Here is a 15406-nt window from a genome sequence, read left to right on the forward strand (position 1 = left end):
ACACAGCTCAGCATTAGCAGACTCATCAGGCTTATTACCAGATAATGCAGTGCTCCTTACACTAGGCAAAACAACATCAGACTTCTCACTTGCCGGTATAGCTGTGTCACCAGTCTGTTTAACCCCATGCATGTCCACAGCCGGATCAGCAGACCTTATACTCACTGACCCGCCCTGCAGCTTTCCCCCGGACTCTGCCGCCACTTCCTTGCCTGCTACCTTTGACAGCAAGGAGCTGGACATCCTCTCTAGCTTTACAAACACTGCCCTCTCCTTGACGAGCTGCTTTGCCGATTTTGAAGGACCGGTGTCCACCCCTTCAGACTCCTCGGACGTGAACATGAAATGTCTCCGACAGAGGAGACTCCAGCTCCCGGACGAACTGCAAGCCGGCCGTGTCACCACTGGATGCCACAGACTCCTCCCACTCTGGCCGCGGCTGCTGCAAACACTGCTGCGCAGAGATGGATCCCTGTCCACTCTCGGTTCCCACCGGCGCGCTCACACACCGACATGTGCTGGGACTTCCTCCTCCATTGCAGTTGCTGCTGGCTCCGGTGTTCCTGCGGCCTCTGGTGCTCCATCTGGACCTGACAGGTCGGATGACACGTCACCGCTGGGCTGTCCTCTATATGCGGCAACCGACTTCTCCTTTGCTGGTGAAAGCGCTCCTCATTGGTGTACTTCTCCTCCAGTACACCACTGGCTTGCTTGAGGGTGGAAACATAGGCACTCTGCCGGCGGACTACCAGCTCCAGGGAATTCATCTCTGGACACATGAGCTGCCTCTTCGTGCTCCAGACCTTGTCAAAGCTTGCTTTAAGTTTCTTAAGCTCCATCCTCATTTTGGTAAGCTTCTCCTCCTCCTTTATCTGTGCCACATGAGCAGTAACACGTCCCCTATAAGCTGTATAGGATTCGCCCTGTTTGGGGGCATTTCCCAGGTCCTACACATGAGATGGACCGGTACCATGCTCTCCCAGGGGGGGCCCCCCTACCGGATCCTGGCTGGGCTCGGCCATAGTATGCTGGGCTAAAGCCCAAAATTGAGGCCCTGGCCCAAATGAGGCCTCCAGATAGTTAGAGCACACTCACACACCTTGCAGTCAGGCTCAAAGTGTCCCACTCTAATCAGCTAATTAAGCCATAACACCTGCAAAGGGTTCCTGGGCCTTTAAATGGTCTCTCAATCTGGTTCAGTAGGAATCACAATCATGGGAAAGACTGCTGACCTGACAGTTGTGCAGAAAACCATCATTAAATTTCAAAGAAGTGCAGTGCTTAAACAATAAATAAGTTCCCTCGATAAATATATAAAAGTTCAATGAGTAGCAGTAAAGTGATTTCTTATGAGGCAGGTATCTCGGTACTTCTAATGCTGGTATAAACAGTCGACCAAAATTATCAGAAGTGGGCTGCCTCCAAGATCATCAAGCCATGGTGAATGGTGAGATTCTGCCTGGTCCAGAGGTCCCCCTTAGGATGGACGGGCACTCTGCTTTGGAAAGGGCTCCCTCCTCTGGATACTGGATATCACAGGAATTTTCTGCAGATGTAATAGCTCACATAGGAGCTCAAAGAACAGGTGCCAAATAGTGTAGTATTTCAGGAAAATTTATTGAAGCATAAAACAACATAGGGCAGTATGCATCATATATTATTACAAATAATAGTGCAGTACTGACCCCTTTAAAGATGGCCGCCGAGCCTCCTCGTGGCTCCAGCAGCATAAAAACCATCATTGACACCCTGTTTTCATGAGCTGTAAACCATAATCATCACAATTATGACAAATCACGGCTTGAACTATCTTGCTTTGCATGTAATGAGTCTATCTCATATATTAGTTTCACCTTTTAAGTTGCATTACTGAAATAAATGAACTTTTGCACGATATTCTAATTTTTTGAGTTTCACCTGTACCTTGGCCTCCTATGTTTCTTTTTTCTGTTGATGGGAAACAATCTGAGCCCTACGATACTTGGTTGTCTGGAGTATTTGGCCAATAGTTCTCTGATTGAATGGTATGTATCTGGATGGATTTTGGTTTACACACCTATAGATATGTTTGTACTAAGTCGGTTATTTATCTAAGTTGCATATGGCTTGGGTATCTGACTAATATCCATTGTTTACAATTTTTTCTTCCCCCCCTTACTCTTTGAGGGTTTGGATTTATGACCAATCTGGGGAGTAATGGTGTAGTTGGGACTTTATGTGGGGTAGTTTTCATTACTATTTTTTGACCAATGTATTTTGTGATCCCCTAAAATGACGATTCTGTTGTTTTACAAGTCTGTGAGTGGACATAGATCCTTTCTTGATCGAGGATCATTATTTATGGTTGTTGGAGGCCCCTCTCTGTCCATCCAGATATGATTGACCTCTATTTTGCATGATCCGGTATCATCAACTGGTAATTGCTGTTAAACCCTTTATTTATTTTTGTTGTTTTTTGTATAATTTTGCATGACTACATACTGATGATATGTTTCTGGTTCTGTTTTTCCTTGCTGTAGGAATTTGTGTTTTGTTTTTTTCCCTGAAGAAGCGGGCTCTGTCCCACGAAAAGCGTTGGAATCTTAAAACAAAGTACATACTCATGGATTCAAGACGAAATTACATGTCGATATGGTTATCAACACCTATGAAACTATATGTTTAGGTGTTCTATATTAACTCAAATACAATTACTTGTTTCCATTGTTAGCCATGTACCATCATGTCCATCACTGTTTACAGCTTAGCCTTTATGTCCGTTTGCATCTAGGACATCAGCAACAATTAATGTGGCCAGGTCCCATTTATTGTATTTTATTTTGTAATTTTCTATGTACATGTCTGATGATCATGCTCCACCTGTTGGTGGTTTTTTAACCTAATAAAAGGTGTTAAATTTTACAAACTGTCCTTACATTTTTGTTTAATGTATGTTTATTACTATGGTTTGGTACCTCTAAAGGCCTGAGGAAGAGACAAGTCCTCGAAACGCATCAGCCTGTTGGAGGTCCAGAGTTCCCATTATGGACAGACACGTAGTGCGGATTAGACAAAGCGGTTCTTGTACCCTTGACTGTATTGACATTTTGTGAGTACAATACCTACTTTTATCATTATTAAAAACATATTTTAAAGGTAATGCAGTAGGCCGGTGCACCCTCTGTTTGTTTTTATCTCTACTCAGTATATGTGGACTTCCCCGGTCTTTTGAGGGCAGCAAGGCGTGCACATCCCAAGAGACTCGTGATGTGGTTCTATCCATACAGAGTCCATCCCTAAGCGCAGGAGTATCTGAATTTGCCATTGTCTTCAATGTTGTTTGTATCCCTTATGTATTATGCTTTTGAAATGTTTAAGGTCCATCTGCCCCTCCATACTCCCACCATTAAAAAAAGACCTAGCTTTACTTTAAAGCTCAGCTCCAGCCAACACCAAGGTTTTAAAGGATAAGTTCACTTTTTAAAAAAAAAAAAAAAAAATACCCATTTTTTTTTCAACAGCGCCGTGGTAGTTCATTGAGAACTACAAGCCGACACCGTAAAGGATGTTGGGACTTGTAGTTCATTCATTCTCAGAATAAACTACAAGTCGCATGGCAGCACTGTTTTCTAAAAATCACAGCTAATACATGAAACTTCTCCCCATACTGCTGTCAAAGGGAGTTGGGGGGGGGGGGGGGGCATTGAGCAGCGGATGCAGTGGTGGGAAGATATTACATGTTCCACCCTAACAACAGGTAGAACATGTAACGTGTTCCCAGAGGTGAACTTCTCCTTTAAAATCTTCTATGAGGTTTTAAAGAGTACTGAAAAGGGAAGCACATGGCAAAGGACTAGTCTTCAGCACTGCACGTAGGCTTCCTGCAGCCAATCTTTTCTCCATCACTGACTTACCATGCCTTGTCTAAAACTGTGTCTCTATGTGACAATGGCCATATTGGTAGAGGCAGGACTTTGCTTCCTTGCATCAGAGCTGCCCCTCTGATGATGATCCATAAATTGGAAGAATGATGACCAAGAATCAACAGGAGGGGTGGAGGAAGCACAGATCCATAGAACGGATGAAACAGAAGCATGAAGATCCTAGTATTGCAGATCCTCAGGTACAGCGCCCTTTCATGCAAGCCCTCAAGAAGACAGTGAGCGGTACAGCAGCAACATCGCCAAAGGTCACTGCAAGTAAAAAATTAGTACTAGAAGCCAGAATCAATAGTGTGTTAAATTATCCAACACTGCAGATACTGTATACAGCTAGCTACTATACATTCACATGTCAGGAAGTGCACTGCTAATTTCCAGGAGGAGAAAAAGCTAATCTTTTCAGGGTACTTCTTAGAAAAATCGTAAAGTTTCAGGGTACTAATTAGCCACATGTAACATTTCTAGATATGTCCTATAAGATAACAAATCTTCACATTTAGTGCCCGGTCGCACCAATTTTGAAAGTAATGCATGCACTATTTTTTGCAAGTTCAGGGGCGACTTGCATAGACATCTGTGCACAGATGTCTTGCAAATCGCACCTGAAGTTGTACTGACATTCTACTTTGAAATTGATTTCAAAGTCCGATTGGTGTGACTGAGGTCTTAGAGCAGTGGTGTGTTTAGGTTTTGTGCTGCCCTAGGCAACACAAAAAATGTGCGCCCCCCCCCCCTTCCAAAGTGAGAGAGAGGTTGCATGGTGACAGTAGCAACTAGGGTGTAAAGGGTGGTGCCAATGAAGAAGGGGTGTATACAGTGTATTATGGGGGGTGATGGGGGAGCCATAGCTGTATGAAGGGTGTGATGGGTGTAAGCAGGAATTGTAGAGTGTGATGGGTGGTGAGAGGTGCAGAAGGGTTTATGTGATTGATGTATGCAAAGTATAGTAGGGTGGGATCTATGAGATGTGCTGGCAGGGTATGTTGGGGTGTAATGGGTGCAGGGGTGGACTGACCATTTGGAAACCTGGGCACTGCCCGAGGGCCTGGGGTCAGTAGGGGGCCCCATGAGATGCCCCTGGTACCTTTTTCATAGGATTTTTTGAGTTTGAGCAAGGACACAGGGGCCCCATGATCCCCTATTGCCTGGGGGCCCCATGAGTTGTCAATCTGCCCCTGGATGGGTGTAATGGGGAGTGTTGGGTGAGATCAGGTATCTGCAGGGAGTGGATGGGTGTATGCAGGGTATGGTGGGATGTAAATTCCCTCTGACTCACAGACTGAACCCCCCCTTAGAGACTGCCCCCATATACACTGATCCCCCCCTTACAGACTGCCCTCATATACACTGATCCCCCACCAACAGACTGTCCCCATATACACTGATCCCTCCCCAACAGACTGACTCCATATACACTGATCCCTCCCCAGCAGACTGACTCCATATACACTGATCCCTCCCCAACAGACTGACTCCATATACTCTGATCCCTCCCCAACAGACTGACTCCATATACACTGATCCCTCCCCAACAGACTGACCCCATATATACTGATTCCTCCCCACAGCCTGGCCCCATATACACTGATTCCCCCCTCCCCCTGACCCCATATACAATGATTAACACACCAACACACCTCATATACATTGATTCCCCCAGACTGATCCTGATGGTTCCCGGCACTTCATACTTAGCTCCTGGCTGATAGGAACACCAACAATACAGAGTATGACAGTGATCATCGTACATTTCCAGCCTCATCTCTGTGTTTAGCTTCACCCCATCCTCACCTCATCTGCCGACCTCCCACCGCTCCAGCAGCCACGCCATGTCCGCAGGACTGTACCCCAGATGTCCTTCTTTCTCCTTCTTCTGGGTGGTGGCTGGTACACTGGGAAGGCTCACCTCACTGACACACTGATCCCAACATGTCCTCATCCTCACCTCACCAGCCAACCTCCCACCACTCCAGGAGCCACGCCATGTCCGCAGGACTGTACCCCAGCTGTCCTTCCTCCTGTTTCTTCTTCTGGGCGGTGGCTGGTACACTGGGAAAGCTCACCGCACTGACACACTGATCCCAACATGTCCTCATCCTCACCTCACCTGCCGACCTACCACCGCTCCAGCAGCCACCCCATGTCCGCAGGACTGTACCCCAGATGCCCTTCCTCCTGCTTCTTCTGGGCGGTGGCTGGTACACTGGGAAGACTAACCGCACTGACAAACCGATCCCAACATGTCCTCATCCTCACCTCACCTGCCAACCTCCCACCGCTCCAGCAGCCACGCCATGTCCACAGGACTGTACCCGGATGTCCTTCTTCCTCCTTCTTCTTCTGGGCGGTGGCTGGTACACTGGGAAGGCTCACCGCACTGACACACCGATCCCAACATGTCCTCATCCTCACCTCACCTGCCGACCTCCCACCGCTCCAGCAGCCGTGCCATGTCCACAGGACTGTACCCCAGATGTCCTTCCCCATCCTTCTCTTCGGGGGCAGCCGGTACACTGGGAAGGCTCACTGCACTGACACGCCGAACCCAACATGTCCCCATCTTCATGTGTGTCCCTTCTTCCAGGGGGCGGCACCGCCCCCTGAAAATTACCACCCTAAGCAAATGCCTTGTTTGCCTCGTAGTAAATACATGCCTGTCTTAGAGTTCAACCACTTAAATTACTATATTCAAACTCATTCCACTTTCTTCTCCTTTTAGGGAGCACAATAGAAGTTTCAGCCTGCTGCATTCTCTTTATACATGAAATCCTGTATTTTGGATGCACCCTCCATTAGATCTTTAATTGTATAATTATATATACACAGTATATACACACACACACTCAGCATCAAAGATCAGAAATGAGGCCTGAGGACATAATTGATTTTATTAAAAGAAGACAGCATCGGAAGTAATCGTACCTTTATTTTCAAGCTGACAGTGGGTGTAAAGGTTTTCAACAACCATGTTTTGGCACATTGTCTACAAATATGAATATATTTGTATAAACTCTCATGTTTAACATATATGTACTTCATTTGAAATGCTGGTACAGTTTGCAAATTAGAAAGTATAGTCATTATTAGTCATCATATGCTAAATAAGATTAGGTCCTCCACTTGGTTTATTAACCTGGTCTTAATATTCTACACTAGTACCAATACTGAAAATTCTTGTGAAATTTTGAAAATCCATTTTGACTGAATATGTTCTGCAATGTAAACTGAACAATATATTCCAGAATTTAAAAAAAAAAAAAAAAAAAAGATTTATTTTGTATAATTCTATGTGTGTTTCTTACTTATAAAAATTTTGATGATCTTAACCTTACTGAGGTGTTCAAGGAAAGTAGGTTTTTGTTTTTCATGTGAAGGTTTAGTATGGAGCTGTCTAATAGACATATGCATTTCGTAACAAATTGATTTTTGGAGATTCAGATGTATACCAAATGGACATAGTAACGAATGTCAATGAGTAAAAAAAAAAAGTTATAACAAAATTAACAAATGCATTCGGATGATGTCACATGATGCAATAGTAGTTTGGGCCCATGGGGAAATTAATTCAATTTTAAAATTTGTTCAATAATTCGGATTCAATTAAAATTGTGATTTAAATAGAATTTGTAACTGCTACAGTCAGTCAGTTCAGTTCCACAGTCTAATGCAATTCTTAGGTTTAGGGCTAGTGAATTTTGCATTATTTATTCTGTTGCATCAGAAAATATTGAATAGTTTTGGTTAAAGAATAACGAATCCACCCAAATTATTGAAACTGAAAACGAATAGATAGCAATTTAAAAAAAAAATGCAACACTTTTTGAATCCACCCAAGCCAACGAATATACGAAACAAATTCCAAAGCACAAAATGAATCTTGAAAATGAATCGGTTCAACATCACGAATATTATGAAACAAAATTCCTCAGTGAACGAATGTATCCGAAAACGAAATGGAAATTTCCAACATGCACATGTCTACTGTCTAACCTATGGTCCCTAGATCATTTCTACATGGACCCTCATTGCACAGCTGGGACCACCTATTCCCAGTGCTAAGCTACAGTACACAGTGGGTGATGTGTGCGGGTACAATGAGTACCTGTCCCTAGCGTTCTCAGTGTACTGTAGCTCAGTTATTGGAGGGTTAAGGGATGTGCAAAGCAGAAGTGGTCACATATCTTACAGTAAAACTTCTAACACATATTTTTGCATGTTTTTTCTCTGTGAAATGCTAAAGAAGGATTTAATGTTTCACTGCTCATATATAACCACCAAATAACAGACAAACAAGCTCACCAAATCTAGATTTTCGGTTCCTCGTTTATAAAACATAGATACTAATAAAGAAAAATGCTCGTCCACGTTTCTAACTCTGTACTGTAGCCTAGCAACTGTATTGTAAATGGGTGGACAGAGCAGGATGCACACACATTTCCTCTTTGAACACACTGATGCTTTTCCTGCCCTGATCACAACTGTACATCTTCAGCTCTGCTCTCCACTAAACAACTCATCCCCTCCTATTTAAACCATTTTCTTTTTTGCTTCCTGTTTTTAGTAAACCTGTTATACTGTTATCTTGTGGTTACATTTAAAAAATTAAATATCAATTCCTTGTTTTGGGTTTTCATTTAGTAATTCAGCAGCAAGATAACCCTTTTTTAAACTATGCAGCATAGGAATTGCTTACATTCCCTTTTTCAGCATATCAGTGCTTACAGAACCCTCGTCACAGGCTGATGTCTACGGCACATCTCCAGTTCTGCTCTCTACTGCTTGACTCCATCACCCCTTCTTCAAAACCATGTTCAACGGCTTCAGCATTCTACTCTGAGCTTGTTGGCCTGTTATTTATTACCGAAGCACAAATTTTATTACCATCTCTAAAAAAACAAAGTGACCCCTTACCAAAGGGTTGGTCAACAATGCTTTAGAAAGTATTCTGGATGGGTTGTACTACATCTTGCCTTCTACATCAGATTAGGCCAGTCCATATATTATTAAAGCCCTGCCTACTTACTTTGTGAATGGCTGCTGTTAAGGTTGTGAAAGAGTTTGGAGCCATTTACAGTGATGTTTGAAAGGTACACTACACTGTCAAAAGTATTGGGACACCCTCCAAATCATTGGATTCAGGTGTTCCAATCACCTCCGTGACCACAGGTGTATAAAATAGAGCACCTAGGCATGCAGACTGCTTCTACAAACATTTGTGAAAGAATGGGTGGCTCTCAGGAGCTCAATGAACACCTTTGGGATGAATTAGAGTGGATACTTCGAGCCAGGCCGCCTTCTAATGCAACATCAGTGCCTGACCTCACAAATGCACTTCTGGAAGAATGGTCAAACATTCCCATAGACACACTCCTAAACCTTGTGGACAGCCTTCTCAGAAGAGTTGAAGCTGCTATAGCTGCAAAGGGTGAGCCAACTCAATATTGAATCCTGCAAACTTAGACTGCGATACCACTAAAGTTCATGTGCGTGTAAAGGCAGGCATCCCAGTACTTTTGGCAATATAGTGTAGATTATTATAGATACTGCCACACCTCTCTTTTCCACAAACTAGCCCACTGATATTGTTATGGTAAGAAAACAGGAGGGACACATAACTAAAGTAGGCTGGTAAGTACACACTACAGGCCTAATTCATGAAACTGTGACATGACCTATCACATTTAAAAGTGGCATACCAAGCAATATTTAATATCACTTATAATATAATTTCTTCAAAGAAGGAAATATATCAAACTTTATCAATGCCCAGAATTCTTCTGTTCTGATTTAAAATTTTATAAACATAAACAAAAAAATTAAATGTGTTAAGATCACATTGGTTTTTCTCTGGATCAATAAAACAAAAGGTATTAAGGTATTGCTGCATGGTCTGTCAGTGCTCCTGTTATGTTGTGGCCAGGGGGGTAATAAAAAGCTTTGTGTCTGCCTCAAAGCAGCCCTACCTACAGTGTTGAGGTATTGGTAGGCAGCTGTCAGCAGTGCAAGGGGTATTTTTTAGGAGTAAATTCCAGCAAAATAAATGCATCAATCTTATAACACAGAAAAAACAGGATAGTGATAACACTCCACTTCTTAACAGTCATTTTATGCACGAGAGTTGCTTAAAATGAATGTGTAATATATCTTTTATATGGTTACAAGTAAATGTTTGTTAACATTTTGCAAATTACTTGGATTTCCACATGAATGGCTCCTATAATATGGTCTGATCTTCATCTAAGAAATTTTAATAATATTAATAAAGATAGTCTTATTTAACAAACAATACATACATTTTACATTTTTTGTATCAATTGAACACATGGCTTAAAAATCAAACTCCTTAATGGTACAGTATATGGACCTTAAGGATATGAAATATTAAAAAGGTATAATTGTATTCAGGTATTCTGGTCAAAGAGATTAAATGTGTGGTTAGAAGGTGCTCTGTCCTATAAAAAGGCACATAGAGTTTGGTTCAAGAAGAATATTTGTATTAAAAATGGCCAAATTGGAGTTCTTCAACCCAATTTCAACCAAAGTGAGATGATGTGGCATGGCCTAAAGCTCTCTTCAAGCAAAGTATCACCTCCTAACCATTGTGAAATCTGATCAGCAGCAGCAGGAAATGATTGATAGAAGTTACTGCTGGTAAAGGAGCTTTTACCACTTATATATAATCCACCTAAAGCCTCTAGCTTTCTCTCAGAGTGATAAACTTGCATTTTCAAAAAAAATCTGGCAAGCTAAATGTCGAAAAATAAATGTAGTTCACTTTTTGGAATGGTGGATAGAGCTGTGAAGCTTGTTTTTTTGTGCACCCTACCGGTGTGCTTGGAGTTGGAGGGACTGAGCAGGGTTTCCACCTTATTTATCTAAGCTCCTGCAGATGCAGCAATGTGCTGTTAATTTAAGGGCTTTGAATTTAACTATATGTGGCTGTTCATTAATGAGGCTATCAAATAAAGAAGGAAGATCATTGACCCCATATGAGAGGTAGAACCTATCCACTGGTTGTATAGAAAGATTAACAGTTATTTACAAAGGGTTAGAGGGAGTATTTTTTAAAAAGAGCCCAGTCTTATCATCATGGGCTGCCTACATCACGTGTGATTTTATAGTTTGATCATAATTCTAACCTACAAAGGTTTGCATACTTTCTCCATCTTAAACTGTGAATGTTTAAAGGAAATGTGTACCAAGAAAATACAAAGGCTGCCACTGCTGAATTATCCCTTGAAAATGCTAGCTGGTGGCTATTATTTTGATTCAAAGGCTTTGACATGTCATACAGCAAGTATGCAGATCATGCATTCTGACTTTTCTTTTGACTCCTCTGGCTGCATATTTGTTCAGGGTTAGAAAGTGTCAAGACCAGGGATAGTCTATTTGAGTACTTCTTTCGGTACAGTTCTTTACTCAATGTGCTCAATAAAGACATGAAGCAATATATCTGTCTTTAATTACTTTAGGCTAGGTTCATATATATGGAGGTTAGGGATTGCAGGCATTCATTCCCCAAACCGCAGGCCGAATGTGTTGCTCATTAGCAGACGCAAGGCGGTGCCATTAATTCTTATTGGCACCCCCACACATCTGAAAATGCATCAGACCGCTTTCGAGTGTGCAATACCACAAGCTGCCATAACGTTATGCAGTTCTGTTTTGAAAAAAGTGTTGGGGACTTTTCCCCGCAGGTACAGTAGCTCAGCCTTTCTCAACCAGGGTGCCCAGGCACCATCGGGTGCCTTGAGGTTTCTTCAGGGGTGCCTTGGCAAAATGTCTAAAAATTGCCCAAAACTTGTATACAAGCCAGCGGGTGGAACACACGTGCCTTTTAGTTATACAAAGTCACAGGTTTTCATTGTGCACCATTACTGCATCCTGACAGCCAATTACATCATCAGTTGATAAGGAGGTTTTCAGCCGCCTGCACAGCATCCTAGTTTGATCTTCCTCTGCCCCTCTCCATCAGTGCTGGGTCACATTAGCTCAGTGATGGAGAAAAACTGAGGGAGAAGAGAAACACTGAAATACTAGTCAGTAGCAGTGTGAAGAAGTGTATTTGCTTTGGAAGAATAAATCACCTCTAATGTTGGGTGTCCTACATGTGTGAATGTTGCTGCGTTATATAAAACTGTTAGAATAGTTTTTCACATTTTAGAATGGGGTGCCCTTTTAAAATTATGGACAGTCTTGAGGCGCCACATTTTAGAATGGGGTGCCTCAAGACTGTCCATAGTTTTAAAGGGTGCCTCGGGACTGTCCATAATTTTAAAGGGTACCTTGACTGTAAAAAGGTTGAGAAACAGTGCAGTAGCCCATTCAAATGAAGGGTCCACTGTGCCTGCACAAACGTGGCATGCAGGTCCCGCACAAGTGTGAACCTAGTCTTAAACAGATTGGTTTTGTTTAATATTGTGACTTAGTTGAAGATCAGACTGCTTTTTAGAAACCTTTGAGTAGAAATGCTGGTATTACCACCTTGCAGCTGTATCAGCACAAAAGGCAAGTTTTAACTAGTGTAACATTTTTTCTCAGGAGCAATGACCTCCATTGACTTAAATATCCATAGTCCCTACAGTAGGTAGGAAATTATACCCTCAATAGTTGACATTTATGACAATATCATTTACAGTAGAATATAACAGTACAAATGTTACTTTATTATAAATAAACTATTTACAGTACTAATATATCTTTCTAAGACCCACAGAACGGAGTTATATACAATCAAGGCTTCTCAAACCTTACGTTTGAGAATGTCTTTCTCTGTAAATGTAAAAAGTATATTTGCTTATACAGATGATACACATTATTGATTCCAAATGGAAAACACTGTAATGTTTCTTTGATCTAAACCACAAATACATTAGTCATATTTGTAATGTAATGATCAGAACTGCACCATACTGACTATTACTTACATGTAAGATGTGCGGAAACAGGTTAAAGACATATACGGTATACCATGGCTAGTCTAGACATTCCTGTTGCTTCACATTAATACAAGAGGAACATTCAAAGAGCCTGAAAACTACGGTTATACAACAAACTGTTATGTTTGTTGATGGAGAAAAAGGCAAGTGTCTGTATGCCGTTAAATCTTTAATATATACTGCATCACTAGTTTTATTACTGTAACAAATACAACTTCCATACCATGAAGAGCTAACCACTTGTCCATATTTCCACTTGTAGAATGCAGGTTTGGAAAAACACTATCACAGAATGTTTGGTTTAAATATGGACCAGCCTTTTTGACTTTCTCTTTAACAGCTTATTTATTTTAACAATGAAAACTAATGTTCCATGTTTTGCACAAATAAGCATTTATTAGCCTGAAACAGCTATATGCATGTTAAATGATTAATATTTAAATATAATTCTACATATTTGGCAATATCTGTGAGATATACCATTACGTCTTGGTTTTAGCACTGTGGAATAAAAAGTGCTTTGCATCATTTTCCTTAATATTTATAAGGAAAAGGAAATATATGAAAGTCTACTGTTCTAAAAAGGCAACTTCACTAATGCCTCCTTAATTCAACGTAATATTCAATAAATATTATAATTCATATTATATCATGTAAATCTTTATTAATACTGATGAAGTGGGATTATACTATAAAGCACATCTCTTCATAAAGATATTTATGATTTGGCAGCAACTTTTTTTAAATACTTTCTAGACTCCCAAGTTTTTTATTTTTTGACCTGAAATGAGGTTAATTGGTTATAGCAAATACAATCTTCCACTGACACTGACAAAAGACTGAGATTCATGTATCTCATGCTCATGTAGCCTGTTGTGTACAAATGCGTCAACTGCTGTGCAAAATAACGATTATGTCAAACAAACGTAATAACTAATTAATAAATATATATAAAAGAAGAGCAGTCTGTTGTGTGTTCTAATATAAGGTGAATGTGCTTCAAAGAATAAGTTATCCTCTGCATTAAAATTCAAAATTAAATACTATTCTGCTTCCTTACTTTGGTGCCGGGGCAAAAAATATTGATTTCTATAAAACAACAGCCTTCTGTTGAGTGTAAAAGGGATGTGTTCACAAACAAAAATATAGAAGGGACAAGATGCAGCAATTAGGTATTGGGCCCATCCTATGTGCCCTTGGACAGCCAGTTATGACAAACTTTTAGAAGCATGCATATCCAAAGGGATACTGACTTATCTTGCTTGATATAGCTTTGCAACGAATTGTCCTCATGTTGGAACAAAAGGTGTTTTATACTGGTCGTAACCCTGATGCTGGTATTTAAAGACAATGAAAAATAGAGAGAAAAGGCAAAATGTTTCACTTACAAACCTGTTTTTTGCTGGGATACTTTTAAAGTGCTAATGTGTTTCAAAATTGCACCTATCCTTAAATCTTTGAGTGCCCGATTATTATAAGCTATGTGCATTCATTGCAATAAATTAGTAGATTCTTGTGATCTATAAATCTAAGAAAGGAATCAGTAACGAACATCTAACATGTAGAGAACATACCTGACTGAAACCTAAAAACCTTTGATATTTTTCATAAGCAATGTGCACAGCTTTTGTAGGATGATAGAAAATAATCAATAACACTTATGAAACACTGAATAACATTTTATCCAAATACTGTGTGTGGTGCAGTCCCAGCCATACATTAGAGGAGTTAGTAGAAAACATAGAGCCGGGGTATAATCCAAGTGGGTACAGACCAATATTCTTCTATTCTAAACCAATTGTGTAAAAGTAACTTCTGAAACGTCCTCGCACTTTGAAGCCTTCTCCATGTAGCGTGATGGTGTATAAAAACGTTTCCATAGTTTTCTCCACTTGTGCTTGCTAATAAAAATATTAACATAGGAGACCTGCAAAAGTAAAATCATTTAGATGTAAATAATGGCTGAAAAAGAATTATGCATCTCAAACAACAAAAGATTAAAAGTAACGGTACAGTAAACTCAGCATCTACATTATTGACCAGTATTATTTACTTTGAAAAGTCACAATTCAGAAATGTAGAAAACAACAACCAACTTGTAAATGAAACCAACACATAATGAACTGTGTTGTTCATCCCCTTCCTCCAGCATCCTTTTCATTGGGCTATTGAAGCCAATTACTGACAGGGCTTTCAACTCTTATCTCTTATGTTAGTATTGCACAGGTCACTTTACATTTTATGCTACATAAACCTGTTGGATTGTGCAGAGACTGGACTATCGGATTGTATGGTGTATGTCCAGCTATAGAGAGGGGTTTTCTCTCTGCTGTATATATGTATTATTTACTGTTTTCTCTTTATATACACTGCTCAAAAAATTAAGGGAACACTTTGAAAACACATCAGATCTCAATTGGAAAAAATATCATGCTGGATATCTATACTGATATGGACTGGGTAATGTGTTAGGAATGTAAGGATGCCCCATCATTTGATGGAAATTAAAATGATCAACCTACAGAGGACTGAATTCAAAGACACCCT

At 40.7% G+C, this 15406-nt stretch overlaps 1 protein-coding gene and 1 long non-coding RNA gene across 3 annotated transcripts in view; one reads left to right on the forward strand and one right to left on the reverse strand.

Annotated features, from left to right (window-relative positions):
* Positions 1-447: 447 nt before the first annotated feature.
* Positions 448-2905, forward strand: LOC149472933 (uncharacterized). Its single transcript, XR_016314146.1, has 2 exons — positions 448-849; positions 2520-2905. It is a non-coding gene; the product is annotated as an uncharacterized LOC149472933 (long non-coding RNA).
* Positions 2906-6789: 3884 nt separating this feature from the next.
* LHFPL3 (LHFPL tetraspan subfamily member 3) overlaps positions 6790-15406 on the reverse strand; it is a 101217-nt gene continuing 92600 nt past the window's right edge. For both annotated transcript variants that reach the window (XM_089685518.1, XM_089685510.1), the window contains one exon: positions 6790-14786. In XM_089685518.1, coding sequence (XP_089541644.1) covers positions 14773-14786 — 14 coding nt within the window. In that variant the 3' untranslated portion in view covers positions 6790-14772. The remainder of the gene's footprint in view (positions 14787-15406) is intronic.

Source organism: Staurois parvus, unplaced genomic scaffold (assembly GCF_062004578.1).
Source record: "Staurois parvus isolate SC_StPar_1 unplaced genomic scaffold, SC_StPar_1.0 ptg000019l, whole genome shotgun sequence".
In the NCBI taxonomy this organism is placed as follows: domain Eukaryota; kingdom Metazoa; phylum Chordata; class Amphibia; order Anura; family Ranidae; genus Staurois; species Staurois parvus.